This window comes from Crotalus tigris, unplaced genomic scaffold, assembly GCF_016545835.1.
Source record: "Crotalus tigris isolate CLP2741 ecotype Arizona unplaced genomic scaffold, ASM1654583v1 scf7180000017567.3851432, whole genome shotgun sequence".
Classification (NCBI taxonomy): Eukaryota; Metazoa; Chordata; class Lepidosauria; order Squamata; family Viperidae; genus Crotalus; species Crotalus tigris.
The window spans coordinates 1,902,144-1,926,873 of record NW_024096477.1 but is presented as its reverse complement, the minus strand read 5'-3'; the positions used below and the strand labels follow the sequence as shown (position 1 = coordinate 1,926,873).

The window sequence follows — 24,730 nt, the reverse complement described above, 5'->3', positions numbered from 1 at the left end:
AAAAACCTCCAGTTTTTGTGTAAAAGGACAGGTGTAAAATAAACTCAGCACGCAATGAGGGAGATTTCAGTTTCTATCTCTGCTTCCTGAGATGGGTAAGGATTATTTTTGCCTCCTTTGCTATGTAAGTCTCTATGCGTGAGTAAGTAGTTGGTGAATGAGAGGAAAAGGGAATAGAAAATTTGTATCAGCTTGCATTTGCACGAGTGAGAAGATGTAGTGTGGCAACTAATTCAATCAGGCTGGTGTGGCTAGCAGGATCAAAAAAGAACACATATTTTAAGCTCAACTGAACTAAAGAGAGCCAGATTGGTATGTAGCAGTTAAGGTGCTGGCCTAGAAACTAGAGGTCTGGGAGTTCTAGTCTCAATTTAAGCATGAAAGGTAGGTAGATTACTTTGGGCCAATCATTCTCTCTCGACCCAGCCCACCTCACCGGACTGTTGTTGCGGAAAAAATAGAAGGAGGTGGGAGCAGTGGCGGGATTCAAATATGTGAACAACTGGTTCTCTGTGTTTGATACCGCTTCTGGAAGTCCTTTCTGGGCCTGGGCAACAAAAAATTAGCTACCGGTTCTGCCAAACTGGTGCGAACCCACCACTGGGTGGGAATTTATGTATGTTCATTTCCTTCAGTAAACTATAAAATAATAATGGCAGGACAACAATTCAATAAAATAAATAAAACTGACAGCAGTTCTTCAAAATTAAAGCCTGATATCTTCCCTAAGTTAACTTGGAGCTGCTGGACATTAGAGATTTTTTTTTTCCGCCGAAAACAAATACTATACTATTAATACGGAACCGTTCTTGCTTACAGAGAAATGCCAACACATCTGCTAAAGCAGGAAGCAATTAGTGCTAAATCCAGATTGGATTGGACTGATTTTTGGGGGGGAGGGGGTAGGTTCATTTTGGGCTTTTGATACCTCCAAGCTCTCACACTTGGCATTAACATAGCCATGCATTGGGACCAAGCAGCGTCTCTCTTTAGGATGGCATTTATTTATGCGTGACATACTTGACATTCTGCACAATTTGGAACTTTACTAGTACCACTTCCAGTGGTTAGCCAAGGAGTAATGTAAAACAGAAATACTATTGTGTAAATTATATAAAATAGAGCTCTGGCTTAAATTAAGGATATGTCACACAATTATCAGTTCATGTGAGGAGAAGATGGAAAACGTGACCCATGTTTGAAAATAGCTTGTTAAATAAAATAATGTAACATTTACCCGACAAAGTCCTTGTACGCAGATGTCATTTGTGTCTGGGCCACAAGGGGTGCCATCAATAACCCTGTCCCTGAGCTGATAATAAGCTGTATTTCCTGCCACTCTGCAGAAGAGCTTGCACCGGTCTTTCATTAAAACTGTCAAAGCAAAATAATCTGGTTATTTTCTATCTGGTCTTTCACTTTCTTTGATTAGAAAGTTCTCTTACTGTTGACCCATAGCACTGAATTCATGCTGCAGCCTATGAGTCAATGCACTCTACATGGGGCTACACCTGAAATCCATTTGGGAGCTTCAGTAGCAGTGAGAGCAGTCTTTGGGGACCCTAGAATGGCTCATATTATAGCTCAGCTCTGTGAACTACACAGTTTCCAGGTAAAGTTCAAGGTTTTGGGGCTGACCTTTAAAGCCCTTAATGGCATAGATCTAGGCTGCATGATGGACTGTCTCATTCCACTAGTACAAGTCCCCACTACTTGTGCTGGCAGAGAAGACCTACTGTGGATCCCATTGGTTAAAGAACTCTGATTATCAGGATCCAGAAAAAGATTCTTCTCTGCTGTAGTGCCCACCCTTTGGAACATCTTAGTCTCTAAGGCGAGATTAACCTCCAGCCTCCTATCCTTCTGTAAGAATAGCAATAGTACTTAGACTTATAAACTGCTTCACAGAGCTTTACAGCCCTCTCTAAGCAGTTTACCGAGTCAGCATATTGTCCCCAACAATATGGGTCTTCATTTTACCGACTTCAGAAGGATGGAAGGCTGAATCAACCTTGAGCTGGTCAGGATTGAAATCCTGGCAATAGAATGCAGAGTTAGCCTGCAATATTGCATTCTAACCAGAAGACCTGGCTCTGCCATTTGGCCTGGGAACCCAATGAGAGAGTACCACACTGGAGGTAGTTACTAGATTGATAGCAAACGCCACTTCCCCCCTTGTTCCCTGCTTCCCCCCCACCCATCTTTTATTCTCATATCACTGTATCATTGTTTTATTTTTCATTGTTTATTCTGTTGCTCCATTACATTATTCTAAGGTTTACACTTTTCATTTCTCTGTTTTTACTGTTGAAAGCCACTTAGAGTAGACCCATGGTGAGATAGGCAGCAAATAAATTTTACAAACTAACAAACAAACAAAGAGAAACTCTGCCAATATCTGCTTGGCCCAAATTACTGATCTTTTACCCAATGGGCTATTCCCAGCTCAGTTAAAAGGACAAACAGGCACTAGATGCCAACGATGCTTACCAATAGTCCTTGTCTTACGACCATAATGAAGGCCCGAATTTCTGTTGTAATTCATGGCCATCATATGTTAAGGCACCCATGTGTGACTGGACCCAATTTTACAACTTTTTTGTAGCAGTTATTAAGTGAACATTGTGGTTGTTAAGGAAATGTGGTGGTCGTTAAGTGACACCATAGTTATTAAATGAATCAATGTATTCCTATAGTATTTTTGCCCAAAAAGTGGCAGAAAAGCCCAGAAACTGGCAGAAAAGGTTGTAAATTGCAGGCACATGACTATAGAACCCTGCAAATGATCATAAAGGTGATCCAGTTGCCAAGTGCCCAAAATGTGGTCATTTGTGCAGCCATCAGAACTCTAGAACTGACTCTTAAGTAGCTTTTGCAAGGTTCATTGTAACTTTGAACAGCTGCTAAGCGACTCGTCATAAGTTGAGGACTATCTGTACTTCCTGAGAATAGTATAGCTAAACAGGGGACAGGCGAGTTTGTCTTACCTGAAGAATAGGAAAAAAAACAAAGACTATGCCTTTGTGCCCTGTCGTGTGCAGATGATGCTGCGGGGCATGGGCAGGGGGTGTAGCCGCCATGGCGCTGCAGGGCCACCTGGGCGATCTGCTGCAGTGGGCCGTGGAGGCAGTAGGTGGCCCTTCGGGGAACAGGGGGGGGGCAGTTTTTGGGCACTCTGTGTCTAAAAGATTCGCCATCACTGTTCTAAACTATAGCCCATAAAATCGAAATAGTTTTGACACCTAGAGATACTGTATTTTTTTTCAACAGAGGAAAAAAATACAAAAAGGTGATGTTTCTTCTCTGATTTATACATCACAATTGTCCTGTCCTACATCTGACAGACATTCCCAACTGTACTTTCAATGTTTCATTCGATTTCTTATTAACTCAGTTGGGAAAAAAAATTTTCCACAGTAATTCATCTCATAACAATAGTTTATGAGAGTCAGCCACAGGCTAGGAAGAACACAGCCCAACAATGGTATTTAGGAAGGGAACAGGTGGCTTCGAGCCAGTGACTCTCTCTCAGCCCAACCCACCTCGCAGGTTGCTGGTGTAGGGAAAACAGGGGGAGGAAGGAGTATTAGCCTTGAGTTCATCGTCTCAAGTTACTTATAAAAAAATAAAGGCAGGATATAAATAAATCAAAATAAATAAACAAACAAATTCCTCACGAATTCTCGCATCTATTTGTTTTACTGATGTACTTACTTCCACTATACTTAGGAACCCAGCGCACATTAGGAGGTAGACCGTTAATGTTAAAATGCTTCCCATCAAAGACAGCACACTGTTCATCACGGAAATCTTTCTTTAGTTTAGAACATGGTTCAGTGTTGCACGATTTAAATTTCATCCTGCGCCCCACACAGTATTTTCCACCATTTTTTGGCCTAAAAAAAATTAAGCAAAAAAAAAAGATATATTTATGAATGACATTAAGAACTTTCGTATTCTCTCAGATTCAGCTGAACCATGTTTGAGTTCACGATGCTTTTCTCAGCTTTTGTTTTCTTTGCATTATATCAAGATCTTATTGTGTCTGAATTAAGTTAGCTTTTCTGCTTCTATTATAAAGAATAGAAGATGGCAGCTTTCTTTGAAAGATACCAGGCTGGCAATAAACTAGACAGTATGTTACATCTTATGATGCTACTTCTTGAGAATCAGGAATCAGTTCTCTCACAGTGATGAAAGGTAAAGTCTGGGGAAATCATGTTCAAAGAAAAGGAAAGTGATAAATGAGCTATAACCTTAGGGTCCAGTTTAGAAGTAATTAAATCAATCCAGTAAGTTTTAGTGAGCAAGGAGGTGTATTTATCAAATAATGAAGGTCCCCTTAAATTTGAAATAGGAATCATAATTTCAGTTTGTACATCAAGATAAACATTTGTTTAAAATGAAGATTTTTAATTGAAGTTTAAATCTGTTTCAGATTCAGATGTAATGGTGAATTAGTTTAGCAATAGCATTTAGCCCTAGATGGGCTGATGAAGTGTGCAAAAAGGGAGGGGAAGTGGGGAAGGCTTGTAAAATACATTTATTCTCCATCTGAGGAAGCACTGGATTGAAATGGTTATATTTCAAGATCAGTTCAGAGAGAAAGAGAAAACATTTTAGAAATTAAACAGTTTCAGTTTCAACCAGCAAGACCAAATGCAATCTCCCTGTTAGGTGGAATAGCCCTTTAAAGGCTAAAAACCAATATTTTCTTATCTGACTGAGACTATGAAAGCAAGAGAACTGTCAACCCCCCCCCCCAAAAGCCACACAATAAAGCTTAGTTTGATAGATAAAACAGGTTTCTTTTCTGTGCCTCTATTTTCAGACAGAATTGAAACAGTGGTTCATGAATCTGATTGTGAATGACTAATGCCACCTTCCAACATTTAGGAAAATAGATAAGGTGAAAATTATCAAGTAATTGGCCATTCAAAAGAGCAAGATGCTGGTCTAAAAACCAGGAGTCTGTGAGTTCTAGTCCTGCATTACACATGACGGCTGAATGTGGGATCGTGGGCCAGTAACTCCTTCTTAGTCCTACCCACCTCACAGGGTTGTTGTGGGGAAAAGAGGAGGACGGAGTATTAGGTATGTTCGCTGCCTTGAGTTATGTATAAAAAATAATAAAGGCAGGATACAAATAAATATATAAATAAATCCAATCCAATTCAACCCAATCTACTATACAATCCATGCCCTCACTGGATATTTAACTTGCACGTTGTACTTCACGTTTTGCTTTTCACTTACGAAGAAATTATTTGCTCAGGAAAATATGAAAGCTCAATTTCTTAACATTCACATATTTCAAGTGCAATGTTCCATCTGGTAAATTTAATTTCTTTTCAAGGCTTAAGAATGTGACAGGAAATACAGAGAGACCTCAGTTTACAACCACAGAATCTTAGTTGCAAGTCAACTGAGACTCCCATGTGACCGCCTTGCTCAACGACCACAATCCCAGCATTCCCCACTGCAGTTGTTAAAGGTGCCTAAGGGGGAAGTCTTGAGAGGTCCAGCACTCACCTGCAAGCAGAAACCTTCAGGGCCCAGAAGGCCTTGGCCAGCTAGGTCCAGGAGCACGTGGGCCTCCTCCCTCTCCCTCCCTCTCAAGAGGCCTGGTCTTCTCCCTGTCCCACTATGCCTGGAAGGCCTCAACCAGCCAGACCCAGGGGCATGCAGGCTTTCTCTCTCTCTCTTTCTCCACACCACCAGAAAGCCTAGCGTTCTCCCTGAACCATCCCCAGAAAGCCTTAGCATTAGCCAGTTCCTGTTCTTGGCCAGCTTTAAGAAAGATTGCCTCTCTAGCTGTAAGGAAGATGTCTTCCCTAGCTTTCTAGCTGAGCTTCACATCAGCTGTACACGCCTGTCAGCAGCTATAAGGAAAGGGAAAAATAACTGGACCTAGGAGTAGCCAGCTCATGCCTTCCGGGCATGGTGGGCGAAGAGAAGATCCAGGCTTTTCAGGAGTGACAGAGGGGAGATGGGAGCTTGCACATGCAGCTGAGGCCTTCTAGCCTGTGAGAGGTTTCTTAGGCAGCTGAGGACTCAGTTGGGGTGGATTGGTAGCAGCACTCCCACAGTCATAAGGATGAGCACACTGGTAAGCACCCAAATTTTGATCACATCACTATAAGGGCACTGCAACGTTGGACTTTCATGTAGGGGTTCATTTAGCGCCGTCATAATTTCAAATGGTAATTCCACACCTATCTATGTAAGCATTCAGAAGAAAAACAATGGAAAATTACCTGCATGCAGTGACATCACAACACAAGCCCCATCATTAGGTACATACATCCTGATGTTTGATGCACATATACAAACCACACTATTTGCATTCTACCCCTCCCACTTCCCCAAAGACAATGATGCCTGGAACAAATCACATAATTATATGGGATCTACTTCTAAAACAAACATACCTATGAGGTTTGTACACATAAAAAAATCTGTCCTTAAGACTTTTAAACACAATACTTTTTCATTAAGATGGCATGCATTTTTATCTGAAAACAGTAAACAATAATGGATTGTTTAATTTATCAATAGTGGATTGTCTGATATACATGAAACTATGTTTGAAGGCCACCTATAATAATTTCTGAAAGGAATACTATTCTCCCCAGAATATTGTTTTTTTAACATCAGAGGTAATGTATAGCAATATTGTTCTTTTAATATAGAGGTTGTCACAAATTGTACAATGTCAAATTCTTCTTCCAAGCTATCATTTACAAGCTTCAGAGTACGATGATGGAACTCTCTCAGTTGAGATGAGTGGGTTAATACATACAGCTTTGAAAGGGATTTTTTTTTTCATTTCTGACAAAGTTATGAAACTTTGAAAAATTTAAGGCTTAATTTGCTTTTCTTAGAAAAACAAGCAAACCTGGATCTCACTCTAATCCCATTTCAAAAAGACCTAGATCTCTGTTGAATCATGACTTGTAAGTTGATTGAGCTTTACAAATCAACTTTTTTTAAATATTAAAGTTTCATCATGAATCATTAATCAACAGATTATTATGCAAAAGTCTATTTTACGGTCTTGAAAAGTGGAAAAGCTCTGCTGTGATCAATATAAGGCTATGGTTCTAATGTGGTTAATTTTAGAGATGGTCAATCAAGTGCTTTTATAGGGGGCAGCGGCTTGATCAAAAAGCTGAGGAATTGTTAACATATCTTCATTCAAATTATGATTGCAGATACGTGAAGGTGTGACAAAGATGAGCCTCCAGCTTGTCATCTCTATTCCCAGAAGACAAGGGCATGGGGGGGAGGGGGGGAGGGAAGCAAGCTCTTTATCCTATTTTTTCAAAACTCAATTCCCACGTGTTCAATAGAGGTTATCAGCAGGTATCTCTACATTGCAACCTTGCAATGTAATCCTATGTATCTGTATCTGAAATTCAGTGTCACCTAATCCTGTTGTTGCTTCCTTTTAATTAACCAAGCATGCATCTGTTGCAAAGTGTATTTTTCCAGTTGCAAAGATGAGGTATTTTAAAGGTAGATTCCTTTCACACAGTATTCCCATAACTTTATATTTAACTGTGAGCCCAAAGAGCTTTTAGAACATTTGTGAAATCCTAACAACTCACTAAGTTTTACTGAGATAGCCTAGAGATATTTCATATATTAAACCTGGAATCACTTCCAGATTACATAAAAAGTAGTACAGTATATTGGAAATCAGTTTTATATTGTCAGGCATAGGGATTTTTGGCACTTCATGAATTCACGCTTTTTTGTATCCGTTTCTTAGTTTTGGCATAAGTTTCCATTGTCACTATAAACAATATTATTTATTTGAATGTCTGTGTTTGAAAATACTGGATACTGTATTTCATATGCAAAAATGACAATCATTTGAAAAAAATATTGAAGTCTTTTAACTATGAAACAAAATAATGGCATTTTGTTCCATGTCATTAACATGTTTATTATAGAACTTTTTTCAATATAAACTGGCTGTGGTTTCAAACAGCCCTCCTCTCCCATGAATTAACAATCATGTAACACCAACATGACAGAATTTTCATGACATCTGGCAGATTGGTGCAAAAACAGAGACAGAGTTTTATAATTTTTGCCTCTACCAACAGCCTCCTGCCTTTCTGCAATAATGTGCCATTAACTGCCATCCTTATTCTTCCCAAAACCATAGCCATAGTTTTCAGGCACAAAAAGGTATCAATATGTTAGGAAAATCTTCTTCAACCAGAAGGTTGAGCCAACTAGAAAACAAAACATCTCATAATGTTTTCACCACGATGGTGAACTCTAACAGTTCTGAGAGGACCAAAAAGACAATCTAAAGAATATTTAAATTTTTCCTCATGTAGCAAACTGATTGCAACTCTCTGAAAGAAGTTTGCCTTGATATATTAGGCATCATGGCTTACTCAGTAGAGACACCATAAACAATAAAATGTAAGCAGTAAAACAGTGGAATGGTCCTAATATAGGTTCTATCTTGAGATGTTTTGTGCTTGGGTAGGGCAGTAGTCTAGAATGACAAATCATGTACTAACTCCAGTTCCTATTGCTATATATGGTATGGAAGCAGATTATTAAAGCAATATTTATAAGACTTTATTTTCTCCAGACATTATGTAATTCCTTTTTATCCCATAGCAAGCCTTGTATGCCATATTCTCCAACTCAGACCAAGAAAAACAGCTGAGCTGAGTGTCACTAGGGTTGTTGCTCATCTGGGGAAAGCACTTTTTGCCCATATTGCAGAAAAAGTAACAGCTTCTTAGGCCAGTACCAAAAGAAGCTATTTGTGTTGGGTTTTTTTTCTTTCTGATGGCTTAATGCAGGGTTGCCCAGCAGGAACTGCAAAGCTCTCGGCAGCTATCAAATGGCAGCGAGGGATAAAAGGTTCTGCATCTCTTTGCTAGCATCCCATGGTCCTTCACAGTTTTGCAGCTCATGTTTAGCAGTCCTATATACTGTAATATTTTCCTGATTTATTTTTACGAATGCAACATTTTTGCATTGGTTATTAATACTCTATCTTGAAAATATCAATTTGCGTTAATTGTGACAAAAAATAAGGAAATTATAGATAGTCCTTGACTTACAACCATTTTTTTTAGGAACTGTTCAAAAGTTACAATAGCATTAAAAAGTCCTCACACTTAGGACCACTGAAGCATCCTCATGGTCATGTGATCAAAATTTAGCCACATGGCATGTATTTACCAGGGTTGCAGTATCTAACACTGGAAGCTTTTAAGAAGAGACTGGACAGCCATTTGTCTGAAATGGTATAGGGTTTCCTGCCTGAGCAGGGGGTTGGACTAGATGACTTCCAAGGTCCCTTCCAACTTTACTACTACTACTACTACTACTACTACTACTACTACTATTATTATTATTATTATTATTATTATTATATTATTATTATTATCCTGGAGTCATGTGATCGCTATTTGAGACCTGCCCAGCCGATTTTCAACATGCAAAGTCAATGGGGAAGCTTAACAACTGAATGTTTCATTTAACAACTGTGGCAAAAATATGGTAAAACTGGGTGAAAATCACTTAATAACTGTCCTGCTTAGCAACAGGACATCTGGTCCCAATTATGGTTATTAAGTCAGAGACTGCCTATAGTTCTTAGTATAAAATGGGATAATTCCTAATCATAGCAGTTGATTAGTCTTTACAGGAGATTATTCTTTGGAGGCCATAAAGACCTTCAAAGAGTTTGTAGTGTGATGACAACTTACAACCATAAATGAAAAGGACACTTGCAAAGACACTTGATCTTTAGCACTAGCATTATTTTATGTGTGAAGATTAATGCTAAATTAAAAATGCTTTTAATATTTGTTAATGATAATGATTTTAAATATTTATTCTTTCAACCCAGGATCTGTTGACACAGTTCTACAGCGGAACTATTGAGTCTGTCATCTGTACTTTGGTAACTGTCTGGTTTGGTACAGCAACCAAACAGGACAGGTACACACTTCAATGGATAGTTAGGACTGCAGAAAAAACATCTGCAACCAGTCTGCTTTCCATTGAGGACCTGTATACTGCATGGGTCAGAAGGAGGGCTGAGAAAATATCTACAGGCCCTCATATCCTTGCATACAGTGTTTCAACTCCTCCCCTCAGGTACATTGAGAGTTTCTGAACCAGAAATTCCTTGTGCGTCTAATCACACTTGGCCAAATAAAGTATTCTATTATATTCAAATTTAGTTTTGGTAGTATACCACTCAAGAGTCACTTACTTGTGAGATATGAAATTATATGCATTAGATAAATGAATAAAATATATAAAATAAAATAAAATGAGTATATGTGTAGTATCAAGATTTGCAGCAGGCAGGAGAGGTAAATTTCTCACTTTCCATTCTAGCTGGATTTCTAAGAAAAAGTGTCTGAACTGACTGTTTTTTCCCCTTTGAAAATCACAGCTTTGCTGGTGCAATTCTGGACTAAGTTTCAGTCTCATTAATTCAGAGTTGAGCTTTGGCAATGAAATCAGGTCTTGGAGGTTCAGTCTTCATAAACACAGCTTCAGTTTCAGTCCCAATTTAGGGCAATTTCCAATCTAAATACAGATCTATAGATAAACTAACCTATCTATAGGTTGTTCCATTGAATGCATGTTGAGACACTTCACTGGATTACAGCTGTCCCCAGCATGCATGCATGCGTGCCATCTGTTTGTCATATACTATATGTATGCATGCGTGTCATCTGTTCATCATCTTCATATCCCATTTACATGAATCATCCGTGATATCTTGATCCATTTTACCAAAATGCCTGTCATACAGTGTTCTTATGTACTCGTCTTTCAATCCAGCTATCAATTATAAGAATTTGTGTCCTGTCCCTCAGTAAAATTCTAAAGCAGATGACACTATTTCAAAATGTACTAAAATATTCAACACTGTAAATTAGCAACGGCATAAAAACAAACTCATCCATGATAAAACACTCCAAATTAAAATAAAGTGTATCCCTGCACCAAATTAAATTCAGAAGAGCCAACAGGCAAGCCTCTCTAAGAAGCGGGTTTCACAAAGAGTGCTACCCCCTGCTGTTCGGTGAATCACTTTCATGTTTTGTGAGGCACATATTTTATTATCAAGTTACGGTTTGGGGTTTTCAGAGAAGAGTATTCACTATATGTTATAGCTGCCTCATTACTTTTGTCATGTTAACAGGCTGCTCCCACATTTTTTTTTTTAAAAGCCAGGGATCCTGTTATAAACCACCACGCAAACAAGCAACTTTCTGATGCATGTGGTCTATTGCCAGCAGCTTCATTCCCCTTTCAGATGACTACTAAATACAGATCAGAAAGAGATAACTTTATGTGATATTTGAATGTAGTATTAAATGCAGCAAACCCCAAGAAGTCATTACCTTTAAGCCAACAATTTATCCTGTCTTAAAGTTAGTTTATTCCCAATGATTCAAATAGGGATGCCATTGTTAAATAAAGTTAGCACTTCCAGATTCTACACATGTAGAAAGAAGAAACATACGGTACTTGCTGTACTGCAAACACAGTTTGCTGTCCATTCAGGATTCCTATTTTAAAGGGTGGTGAAATTACAGTAGTAATATTTAACCTTTTGTACTTACTCAGGCCTGTTGCATTCTCGAATGGCATTTTTAATTCCCCCACCACATGTTCGTGAGCAAGCTCCGAAGGGGCTCCATGCGCCCCAAGCCCCATCTATCATAGGTAGTTCTCGCTCTTTGGGAACACAGTGGCCATACTTGCAGTGCTAAATTCCAGACAGGAGACCAGAGAGAAAGAAAGAGAGAGAAAAACTTTTAACAAGATTATTTTATTGTACAATTAGGCTTCATTCCAGCATATTACAATATTTTCAATAGTAATTTTATTAAAAATCATAATTACAGTAGTAAAAGCTAATACCAAAACAAAAAAGTAGAATAAAGGAAAGAGTAGAAGGTGCAAAAAAGAAACAAAAAAAGGGAAAAAATAAGGAAATAGCAGAAAAGAAAGAAAAGTAAGGATGTAGGAAAGAAAAAGAAAAGAAAAATATAAAGTAGTGACTTCTCACCATCATAACAAGTACAAATATTTTTACTGTCGGCAGTCCTCAACTTACAACTGTTTCAAGTTAGTGGTACATACTCTAAAAAGTTATTTACAAACCATCCTTGAAGTCATGTACCACTCCAGCAGTCACATGATTGCATTTTGGGTGCTCATATTTACAACTGGTTGCAGCATCCCATGTTCACGTGTTCACCATTTTCTGGCAAAAAACACCCATTGGAAAAGCTGGATTCAGACTTACAACCATGTGATTCGCTTAACAGTTGTAAAATTGAATGCATGGTGACTTATGTCTGCAACAACTTACAACCAAAATTCTGGGCTCAATTGTTGTAAGTTGTAAGTCAAAGACTACCTATAGCTTATCACCTCCTCTTAAAATACAACAAATGCTCTCTTCTTCACACACATTACAATGTTTTTGAAATGAAACTTTCTCTAATTTTGTAATGGTTGTGGAAAAGACCTTGGAAAACAGGAGAAAGAGCGGCAGCCTAAACACCTGAGAAATGAAATTTGAGTCTGAAGGAAGAGGGGTGGCAGAAGGGACCCTCCCTAGTTTTGGGGTGAGTAAAAGAGAGGGCAAGAGGAGACATGCAAGTTTGTGTTAAATGTAACCTTGGGATAAAGATAAAGCTGGATTTATTGTCATGTTTCTTGTCTGGACTACCTTGAGAGCTAACTGATTTTTATAGTTATATTTGTTAGAATTTTCCACTAAAGATAAGCCTTCCTTGCTCTCAAATGAATTGAGAGAGATAGCCTTATTCTGAATTACACAGATTAATTTTCATTAGTATCCAAAATTATGTCAATCTATTATCCTGCTGTCCTACTACAACACATTTTTTTAATTCTTAATTTTTGTGGTTTTTAAATGTACTACAAAAAGGAATTTATAGATGCATGTATGTAATAAAATAAAAATTTAAAAAGCTAGAAAGGTTTTTTTCATGCATTTCCTCAGAGACATCCAGGGTAGATAGACAATAAATATTATAGCAAATTGAAATTACTTGTAACAACTGAAGCTAGGAAAACACTCTATCACTCTGAAAATACTTGTGTTTCTCAATGTAATTAATAATGCTAGAAAATTCAGTGGTGCTGGCACTTTAAAATTTGTAACAGACAGACTTTTAATGATTTTCACTGCCATAATTTTCAACTGCAAAATTTATTAGCTGATGCTGCATTGAATGTACAGTAACTGAATATGAAAAGAATAAAAAGCTACACATAAAATACCTCAAAGGTTTTGTTAAAATACAGTGATTCAGTAAATGTGTTTATGTTAAAATTCTCCCCTCCACCTGTGTATTTCATGGATAAGATACAGCTTTTATGATATTTCAAAGTTTCCTTCATTCATAAATATATCTTTCCAAGATGTCAAAGAGGAAACAAAGTTTAAATTTACCAAAAAAAAAAAAAAAAAAAAACACAGAGAGAAAACTGTTAGCTTAGATTTTAATAGGTACACCATCTTTTCTGATGATCCAATGTCATATGCTTAGGTGACACCAAGACAATTAAATTTAGATTGGCAGAAACAAAGAGCAGAACTTAAAAAAATTGTGATGGCACCACAAATGGGAAAAAGCAATTCAAATGTCAAAAATATGGCTTTACCTTTGTTGACAAATGAAGCAGGGTAAATCTATCAATAATTCACTAATTATTATTGTTGTTGTTACATTATTCTAAAACAACATTTGTAATCTCTTCAGTTAAAAAGCAGAAATATATTTTAAAATAATGGAAAGCACAAGATTTTGGTATTTGTATAAATAGGACATCCTGACTGAAATGTATTGGATGTATTCAGCGCATGGGATGGGCAAAGGGGTTATAAGTGTCAGGCACCAAGGGTGATACAACATGCAATGTAGCAATTACCGCTTCTACTTCTGTATCTGAGCAGAAGCACATATAATATATTAGATATATTAGAGAGACTAATGCATTTACCCAAAGTCTCAATACTAGGCATAGCACCAATTCAAGTCAAGCTAAGAAGTCTCCTAAGTGAGATATTCAGGATGTTATAGAAGTAGCAAGGAATTGTCCATGAAGAACCTCAAATTACATATAATAGGGACGGATGATTTTGTCACTCTCGTTTTCTGCATCTAAATCCCAAATCCTCTGAGTTCAATTAGGCATTGTCTAGTCCAAGAGATCATATTGCCTGGAGTAAGATGCCACAATATGTGAGATCAGAATCCATTTGCTTCTTTAGTGAGGAAAACCTTCTCAGTAGAATGAAGTGAACCAGAGATTCACTCCAAAGGATTTCTTTTCAGCCAAAAATCTGAGATAGCAAAACACAGAACTGTGCACCATATAATAGAAAGCCCAAGATCTTTGCTGTATGCAATTTTATTGTTGCAGGGACATCACTTATATTTTATGATCACCTTAGAAACGTTTTGAGCTTTAATTATATAAATTGAATTGAATTTGAATTGAATTGAATACTTTATTTGGAAAAATGTGATTAAGCATACAAGGAATTTGTCTCTGCTTCAGAAGCCCTCACTGTACATGAAAAGCAACAGAACAACAACAATAATGCCAATAAAATTAAAATAAATTAGCACTGAATTGGGATTTCTGAACATAAGAATAAATCACATTTTTTAAAACTTGCCTCTACCAAAAATATACTCTAACAACACGTTGTTAATATTCCTTGAATATAGAGGTATCCTCAGCTTATAACCATAATTGAGCCCAAAATTTCTTTTACTAAGTGAGACATTTGTTAACTGAATTTTGCCCCATTTTATGACTTTTCCTGCCACAATTTTTTAGTTGTTAAGTTAGTAACATGGTTGTTAAGTGAATCTGGATTTCTCATTGATTTTGCTTGTCAGAAGGTTGCAAAAGGTGATCACATGACCCTGGGACACTTCAACTGTTATAAAGATGAGTCAGTTGCCAAGCATCTGAATTTTGATCACGTGACCATAGGGATTGCTGTAATGGTCGTAAGTATGAAAAAGGCTCAGTGTCATTGTAACTTTTAATGGTCACTAAATGAACTGTTATAAGTCAAGGACTACCTGTATGATTAAGACAAAATGTTTAACACTGCTTCCCTTGAAAAAAATATGTGACCCTTCCTCAAAAGAAAAAGTAATATACCTTTTTAAAGAAATGGAATCTATTTCATTGGCAGCTTCTAGCCATATTGTCCTTCTAGTTTGAACTGGTATTCTCATGAGTGAATTTTACTAAAGTCAAGTTGGCCAAAATGAAACTTCTATTATTTCTATAGTAGATGTGGAAACACGAGTATATGTTCTACATATACATACATACTGCATTTTAAATCCAGCACATTTTATATGTATACTTCTAAACATTTTACTTAAACCAGGTGGTAGTTTTCATGATAATCAGGCCATCTGATGTTGTAACAAGAGAAATAGTTAATCATACAATTATTAGGATTGTGGGGATGTGGATCTACTTTGATGAATACTTCATGGCAAACTATTTTTTCCCCCTTGTTATACACATGTTTAATATAAATGCTAAGGTAAGTCAAATCCTTTTTCCAGTAACAGAATTTAAACAGATAATGGTTTTCTGAGTTCAGATATCAAGTAACTGCAATTTGGTTACAAAATAGAACCAGAAGCTTTTATCTTTCCCTAGTATTTATTTATTTATTTGTTTGTCTGTCTGTCTGTCTGTCTATATGTAGGTCTTTGGTTATTCGGGTTTTCTCCCACGTCAAATTGGAAGTGTCTTGGCGACGTTTCGACGAAGTCTTATTCGTCATCTTCAGGCTTCGTGCTAAACTGACACCCACCATGAAGATGGGGCATGGCCACGGACACAAGCCAAGCAATGGCAATGCTCACCATCTCACATCCCCCTGCAACTCAGATTAACCTGAGCACAACAAAGCCCCCACCCAAACAGAACACTCCCCCAACCAATCAGAGCACAGCTAACCCCCCCATCCAATCAGAGCACAGCCAAACTCCTAACCAATCAGAACACACCTCCATCCAATCAGAACACAGCCAAGCTCTCATCCAATCAGTTCATACCCCCACTGGCAGTTAAAAGGAAGAAACAGCTACAATCACACATTGCTCCTAGAAACATGAAGCCGAAAGCACCAGCCTGAGGATGACGAATGAGACTTCATCGAAACGTCGCCAAGACACTTCCATTTTGATGCGGGAGAAAACCCAAATAACCAAAGTGTCAATGCTGCAAATACTGTATATTCTTGCTTTGACAATATGCAAAACTGTCTGGTAATTACTGGGTTAATACATAGCTTAGAGTGGGGGGGGAAGCCTGGGAAAGAAAGAGGAAGTAAACTTTTGACCTTCACACTAATTGGATAATGTGACTTGTGACTGCAAGCGAGGGGTTTAGCAAGAAAAGATCGATGCCAGTGAGAGGAAGTCAGATTCTGGCATCAATACGTCCATGATGGTGACCGGCAAAATTGTAGCTCTGTAATAAAGACTTTAGGAAACATGCCTGAAAGTTCTTTGAAGTGCTTCATTAGTCAGAACCTGTGACACAAAGACCTATATCTATCTATCTATCTATCTATCTATCTATCCAAATCTCTTTTTCTGACAAAGAGTTAAAGAATTAAATTGGGAGACTAAGATGGCCGTTTCGAGCTCATTCTGCTCTCTTCAGTTAGCCACACCCTTTATGGGATTTGAACCTGGGCAGTTTACATACTAGGCAGTGATTTAACCACCAAGCCACAGGCTCTCCTCCCTCTTTGCCAGTCTAGTCAAGGGAGTATATGCAGGAAGTTTTTCAGACAGATGTCTGATTGATTACACCTTGACATTTTTAACTGCTATACTGCTATACTGCAGTTTTACTTTTTACAATCTCTTTTGCCTTGCAAGGCAAAAGAGATTGTAAAAAGTAAAACTGCAGTATAGCAGTTAAAAATGTCAAGGTGTAATCAATCAGACATCTGTCTGAAAAACTTCCTGCATATATATATATATAATTATATATATATATATAAATAAGGATAAGTGTATAATTCAGATGATCGGGCAAGATAAACCTAACAATTTCACGGCTTGCATTGCAATAATAATGAAAAATACTTTTGGAATATGAACAGCTCTTATTCTTTTTATCAATGACTTGCAGTGTATTTGCTAAGATTGCTATTCTCTTGGCTGTGGCCATTTCCTGATCCACCCAAAAAATAAAAATAAAATAAAGATAAAGAGGAAAGCAATCTCTCTTTTTCAGTCAACAGAAAATGTTTTATCTACAGAATGATTTTTCTGATGCATAAACTATCTTATAAAACAGCACAGTAGCAAGGAATTTAAATAGTGGGATAGGCTGATCTGGGATGCAGCAGTAAGCCCAACATTTTCTAGTTAGGTTGGCTTCACATCTCTGATCTGGATAGTTTAGAATCAGTCTGTCTTCTAAAAGGCTACAAATAGTTGCACACTACTTATGGGCAATCAGACTGCAAATGGAAGACACAGTCTGAAAATGAAAGAAAACCGAAGCACTAACCTTCTGCGCTGGCATGTTAGTACCACAGTTGACATCAATAAAACACAGACAAGGTGTTAATTGACATAGCACTATCCCTTAAGAATATTTTGCAGCTCCATATGGAATAAAATTGTTGAAAAGCAAGTGTGCCCACTGCCGAATGGATTGATACCAGGCATTCTAAACCATCAGACGTTAACAGTGGAAGGCAAGCCATTTCCTGTGAGAAATTTACTATGACCGAGTCCCACCAATGGTTAAGTCTCATTGAGAAGCTTAATTACAGATGATATTTCCCATTGGTATGTGTAAATCCAATGCAACAATCATATTCAGAAAATTATATCTGCTTTTTATGTCATAGCAGCAGCAGCTTGCTAACCCTGAAGTAAAGCAAACAAATACTGCACAGCATATATTTGTCTGAAAAGTTTAGAGTTTGGATTATTATTTGGATGTAATGCTATCCAGCTCAGTGTTCTCACACATAAAGTATGTCTAACACATCACATGAGTTTGTCTGCCGTAGAAAAGAGGCTTAAAGCAGACATTTCTATAATATGTATGGTTTAAATTTCAGAGTTTTTCTCGGTGTGTCGGGTTTTATGACTTTTTAATTCTCTTTTTACCTTTTTTTTTACTAATTATATACACCCATGAGTTTTAAAGTCTGCAAATCTGAAGCAAATCATTTTGCTTCACTTTGGTTAGAGAATATAGAAAATGTTTTAAAAGGAAGATAAATTTCTCCAACTGAGGGAACTGGACTCCAGATGTTGTATCTCCACTAAAACTGCTTGCTCCAAATTAATTGTGGTGTGATGTTGCCTTCAATAGTGTTTAAAAAGAAAATGTTAGGAGATGATATGGGAGAATCCCTCACAGAAATAATCTGTGAAGTAGCCTTCATGCAGTCCTTTTATCAATGGTTACCAATATAAAGTGGGATATTACAGAAAGGAAAATATCTCATTCAAAAGAGAAGGTTGAGCTTTTTCTCCTAGTGAATAGGCAAATAGGAATTGGTCTATGAAGGAGTACAGCCTGGTGATAGAACAATTTAAAAATGCTGCTATCAAACAATAAAATGGTTAAAGATATTCTCAATGAATGGCTGCCATTATCTGGTGTACTGGTTAAAGTGCTGGCCTAAAAACCAGGAGACAGTGAGTTCTAGTTCTGCCTTAGACATGAAAGCCAGCTGGGTGACTTTGGGCCAGTCACTTTCTCTCAGCCCAACTCACCTCATAAAATTGTTGTGGGGGAAAATAGGAGGAAAGAATATTGGGTATGTTTGCTGCCTTGAGTTATTTACAAAAAAATAAAGGTGGGATAAAAAAAATCAAATACATCAATAATGACAAGAGGTAGAGCAAAGAGACCAACCTTTCCCAGGCCACAGTCCGTCCCATCTGCCCACGGTGTGTGTTGTGTACGACATCCTTTATGTGCTCCATCATCATTAATGCACCATAGTCTTCTGCACTGCTTCTGCTTAAGTGATTTTAAATGGTCTCAGCATTACTCAACAGCCAGTATAACATATGCTATAGGCCACATACTTATTTTAGATTATCTCCCTGGTGTTATTACCATCACTGAGAAAGGAAGTATAAACAATGAGCACAATAAACTAGAGGAAGTGACTTGGCTAAGGTTGCAAACGCTGACATTTTTGGCTCAAATGTCTTAACCTCCTGATTTAAAAGTTCAACCTGTGCCCGTACAAAATGCTCAGAAATCACATTATAAAAAAATTGGTTAAAAACTTCCTCTTGAAGTACAAAATGAACAAAGCCTGAAAATCAGATATAGTGAATATTTCTATTATCCTCAAATTTGTCAGATTCTTATTGAAATATCTGATCCTGTACTCCATCTGGACTGTTCATGTATTCTCCTTCCTTGAAGTAATTAATGGTTTCTATTTTTAAATTTCATGATTATTAAGAAAGAGTTGAATAAGCTACAGCTGAGAAAGGCAGATGGCTCCCCAAATTATTAAGACTTGAGTGTCCTATGCTTTCAAACCAATCCCATTAAAACAAAACTTTTTACACAGATTACCAGTCACTATTTCCTATGAGAGAGATTGTCTTACATATTGTTCTGTTTTTATCAGTGTTAAAAATACAGATATAAGCTACAACTCTGCAGAATTTCACTCAGCTTTCTCTGTAATTTCTATTTACAAAGGCTACATATTATTTGGGGTTGTATACAATATAGTGTAAGTAAGTCTTATTAAGTTCAATGGGAATTACTACTGAGTAGTAGTAATCCTTTCCAGGATCTTAGGGAATCTCCTAGCAATCCTGCATGTCTATGCTGCATGCCTCACCAGTGATAATAGCACTGAATAAGACTGCCACCAAGTATACATCTTCCTGAAGAAGTCATCTCAGTCCAGCTATTTTGAATCACTATTGACCAATTTCCAGATACTGGGGGGGGGGACTCCAGATATAAAAGATTCTAGGGGAAACAGGGTTGTTTTTTTTTTTTTTTTTTTTTTTTTGAGCCAATGGTGTTGAATACTGACTGGATGTGAAGGAGAAGTCATCTCTAAGTCTGGAATGAGAAATTATCATATGATGATAACACCCAGTCATATACTGATATCCCTAAAGCAAATCAGGGATACCACAGAAATCCTTGCTGTAATGGCCTGGATGGATCAAAACAAGCTCAGATTAAACCCCTGAAAGATAGGAGATGTCAGTGATATTCTGGATGAAGCCTCATTCCAAGTTTGATTCTGGATTATACTACAGGTCTGTAATTTGGGGCCCTCGGGATTCTAAACTCCTATTACAGCATCAATGGAGGAGAGGGCCATGATGGACCTCACCCTCGTCATCTGGTATATTGTAACATTCTGTATACGCAGCTAGGCTGAAAACTACCTCAAAACTCCAAATGGTACATAACACTGTGGCCCATCTGCTTACTCAGAGTAACAAGATCCAATAAGGCTACCATCTATGTTGTGTTTGTTGCATTGGTTACCACTCTGCTTCTGAATCCAGTTCAACATGCTAGTTATTACCTTTAAAGCCTTGCATGGTTTGGAGCAAAAGTAGCTACATGGAACATCTTTCCAACCCTACATATGGCTGATTCCATGCCATCTTTGAGGGAAAGCACATGGCCTACCTATCCATAAGAGATGAGGAGGGTAGAGTCTCAAGGATTCTCAGTGACCACCCTGCTCTTGAGGTAAGGAATGTCTCCAGTGTTCTGATTCTCAATAAGGTCTTGAAAACTCTGTTGCTTCACAGGTCATATAAGGGTTGATAAGACTCAGTCAGATTAGATAGATTATTGTTTATTGTTTAAATAAATAGGAACGTTTAACATCCAGAGCTAGAAACCCCACATTTCTGAAGGATGTCTACATCAAGTCCCAATCTATGCATCCAAGTTACAAGAACAGATTCCACCTTTCAAAGCTGAAATTACAGTATGTGTGTGTACTGTACATGTGTGATTGTTGAAGGCATTTAACACATGTTGATAAAACTAATGATGCATTTAATCTGCAACTCTTCTGATTAGTCATTTTCTATGTCACCTCAGTCCTGATTAAATAATCAAAAAGCCATGAGTGTGACAGTAACAATCACAGCTCTTTCATACTATAGCTTTATAAAGAAAACAACAACTCTGTAAGATATCTGTCTTGTATAAGCAGGTGGCTGTGAAAATCTGCAAAGAAGCTCCCCACTTTTTAAACTAATGGATTTTTCTCTCAAAAATCCAATATGCGATCTAATTTTAGAAATTATTACACTCACACACTATAACCTTCTTTCACTAGAATCACACAATCATAGGGCTGGAAAGGACCTTGGAGGTCTTCTAGTCTAACATTATGGCCAAAGTAGGAGTCCTTATACCATCCTGAAAAATGGTTGTCTAGTCTTTTCTTGAAAACCTCCAGTGATGGAGAATGGGGTCAGTATTTCTCAATCCTGGCAACTTTAAGATGTCTGGACTTCAATTCCTGCAATTCCCCAGCCAGCATGGTGGTGGGGAATTCTGGGAGTTGAAGTCAACATCTTAAAGTTGCCATGGTTGAGAAATATTGTACTAGGCTATGGAATTCATGAGCCACACCAGGGAAGGCTGACAAAATTTCTAAGGAAATATGGTACTGTTTGTTTGAGGGCAGTGACTGGCTCAATTCACCTACAGGCAGTCTTGACTTACAACCACTACTGAACCCAAAATTTCCATTGCTAAGCAAGACAGTTAAGTGAGTTTTGTGACCTTTCTTGCCACAGTTGTTAAGTGAATTACTGCTGTTGTTAAGTTAGTAAAATTGTGGTTAAACGAATCTGGTTTCCCCACCGAATTTGCTTGCCAGAAGATTGCAAAAGGTGATCACATCACCCCAGGACACTGCAGTCGTCATAAATACATGCCAGTTGCCAAGTGCCCAAATTTTAATCATGTGACCATAAGGATGCTGCAACAGTCCTAAGTGTGAAAAATAGTCATAAGTCCCTTTTTCAGTGCCATTGTAACTTTGAACAGTCACTAAACAAATGGTTGTAAGTCAAGGACTACCTGTATACATCTCAAATGCCTGGATGCAAATACAAGGCAGAATATTGTAGAAATCTGTTTGGGGAATTAAAAACTGAAATCTAAACAGGTCAGACCATAATGTTTTTTAGAAGTAAGGTCTTTTTCCAGATCCAAATATTGGATACCAAGCAGGCGTTTTCCTTTTGATAAACCTAACAGTTGTTCATATTATAAGCAAACCAAAGAAGTAAAATAAGTACATTACCATATAAGGGCAAACCTTAGCTCCAGGCCCAAAAATTAACTCGCACTGCTTATTGACATCATACATATGACCAGGAAGTTGTTGAGGCAAAGTGTAGGTTCTTGATGAAGGCTCATCAAGCAAACACTCCCCATATCCAGTGCTAGAATGAAAAGCATTACAGTTATCTTCACTACCATAGTGTTATAGTAGATTAAGGTTATTTTAAAATCTCCCACTAACAGATAATCAGGAGAAAATTAACACTGAACAGATAACACTTGGCCCATAGTAAGTACAACATTCAGTTCATATAGTTGTCGGATAACTGAACAATCACTATCACACCATCAATGCTGCATTTCATGACATGTACCTGCTCTTAAGAATAGTACTATAGTATAAATTAAAATTCAAAGCTTGTTTCAAAAATGATTTGGAAGAAGGGCTTTAGACCTCCTGTGAGCATAGAACTTTGCTGCTATTAATTAAACAGAGATTTTTTTGAGCTTTCATGCGTGGGAAAAAAAAAGATGGGACTGACTTAAGAGTCGCATTAACTGTAAAGCAGTAGCATCTATTTTTTCACTCGGCTGGAAAAAAAAGTGAACTTCTTCAATGAACTGTAGAGATACTGGGCTCCTGCCAGTTATTTGGCAATTTTTCCAAATAATTTTGGAAAAATGCCAAGCCCTAGCTAGCACTATTATTCTGGGAGAAAGATATGGGTTCTGCACTACAAAATGAACCTCTTTATTACTCTCTTTGATATAAAACTCAGCTACCACGTATCAGGAAAAGTATAGTCAAGGAAGGATAAAAAACAATAGGAAGATATTACTATGTGATGGAACCCTTTCCCTAATTTGTAGAAGATCCTTGCAAAAACAGAATTTTTGCTCCTTAAGAACACATTGGAAAATCAGTTTGCTCAGTAGCTAGAAAACACCTAGGAAAAACCAGAGGAGAGGAGTCTGTTTGGAAAACAACAAAATACACAGTCTAGCATTAGGAAAAGAAATTATTGCAACTTTTTTTGGTCCAGGTTTTGTGATCACACTATTTTTCAGGGAAATGTTCTCCCCCCTCCCCATGTTTCATGTAGCTTCTGCTGTTTGTCACTTAGTTCTTTCTTTTTATCCAGGACTTTACCAAGGAAAAACTAAAAGTTTGGATAGGAATTCATCCCCATGAATCTTATGCTCCACACACATGTCATATGCAGAAAGGACTCAGGAGATGAGGTGCATATGTGTATGGGCATTCATTATGTGCTTCCTAAATTTATGTAGTGTGCTAGTTATAACAGCCTTTCTATCCTGCCCTAACTCAAATGATTTCAGCCAGTTTACACTTAGGGAAAAATAACACAGTAAATTTCATTAATGTCTTTATAGGTGTAGCAAAATTCAATCGCATAGGGCAATCACAATAAGTTTATATAGCCACCCAAGTTAAAAAAACTTTGGATGGCTCGCAACAGCACTAAAAACCAATAACTATAAAACATAATCATAAAATGATAAATCAAAAACAATAAATCAAAGTAATGGCATCTTAATCATCCATTTGGAATATAACATAATCACCTTTATCGCCCCTTAGGATGCTTTACAACAAGTTTTCAATTAATTCTATTCTATTCTATTCTATTCTATTCTATTCTATTCTATTCTATTCTATTCTATTCTATTCTATTCTATTCCATTCCATTCCATTCCATTCCACTCCACTCCACTCCACTCTTATATTCCACTCCATTTTATTCCATTCCATTATATGTGTAAAAAGCGAGTTTTTTTCTGGAAAAAAACGTTACATCACTTAGGAATATTCAAAAGCTACAGTATATGTGAAACAAAAGAAGAAGCATTTAGAAGAAAATGGCAACCAATGGCAACTAATTCAAACATGTAATGTAATATAATATAATATAATAAACTGTGAATGTGGCCTGTATTTTGGTATACCCTATACAGAGAGAGAGACATGAACATTAGACACTTGCTTACAGTATATCATTACCATCACCTATTTATTTACATGTCACTCTCCCACATATTATGCCAAAAGCAGCTCATAAAGTATTTTTAAAAATCATGTGACGTGCACCAAGAAATAATCACAATCTTACTCTAGAAATTCCGTGATGTATTTACGGCTACATTTTGACCACATCCAGGGGTTAGTGTTGTAGTTGAGAGTGGGAGCCATAACATGTTGCTGGCTTTTTCCTCCTTCTTCTTTGCACTTATTATTGTCATCATGGGGCATGTTAAATCTAAAGAGAAGATAGTAGGTTGACTACTGTGTTAATACAATATTTTTTTAAAAAAATTGATTTGTCCAAAT

General features: G+C 37.3%; 1 protein-coding gene across 3 annotated transcripts in view; it reads right to left on the bottom strand.

Moving 5' to 3' along the window:
• Positions 1 to 24,730, bottom strand: part of ADAMTS9 (ADAM metallopeptidase with thrombospondin type 1 motif 9) — a 163,651-nt gene that overhangs the window by 103,879 nt on the left and 35,042 nt on the right. For 2 of the 3 annotated variants that reach the window (XM_039350178.1, XM_039350160.1), the window contains exons 9-14: positions 24,513 to 24,659; positions 22,400 to 22,541; positions 18,988 to 19,095; positions 11,631 to 11,776; positions 3,715 to 3,896; positions 1,238 to 1,374 (exon numbers count right to left, since the gene is read on the bottom strand). In XM_039350178.1, coding sequence (XP_039206112.1) covers positions 1,238 to 1,374; positions 3,715 to 3,896; positions 11,631 to 11,776; positions 18,988 to 19,095; positions 22,400 to 22,541; positions 24,513 to 24,659 — 862 coding nt within the window. The remainder of the gene's footprint in view (positions 1 to 1,237; positions 1,375 to 3,714; positions 3,897 to 11,630; positions 11,777 to 18,987; positions 19,096 to 22,399; positions 22,542 to 24,512; positions 24,660 to 24,730) is intronic. The other variant, XM_039350169.1, reaches the window with a different exon arrangement.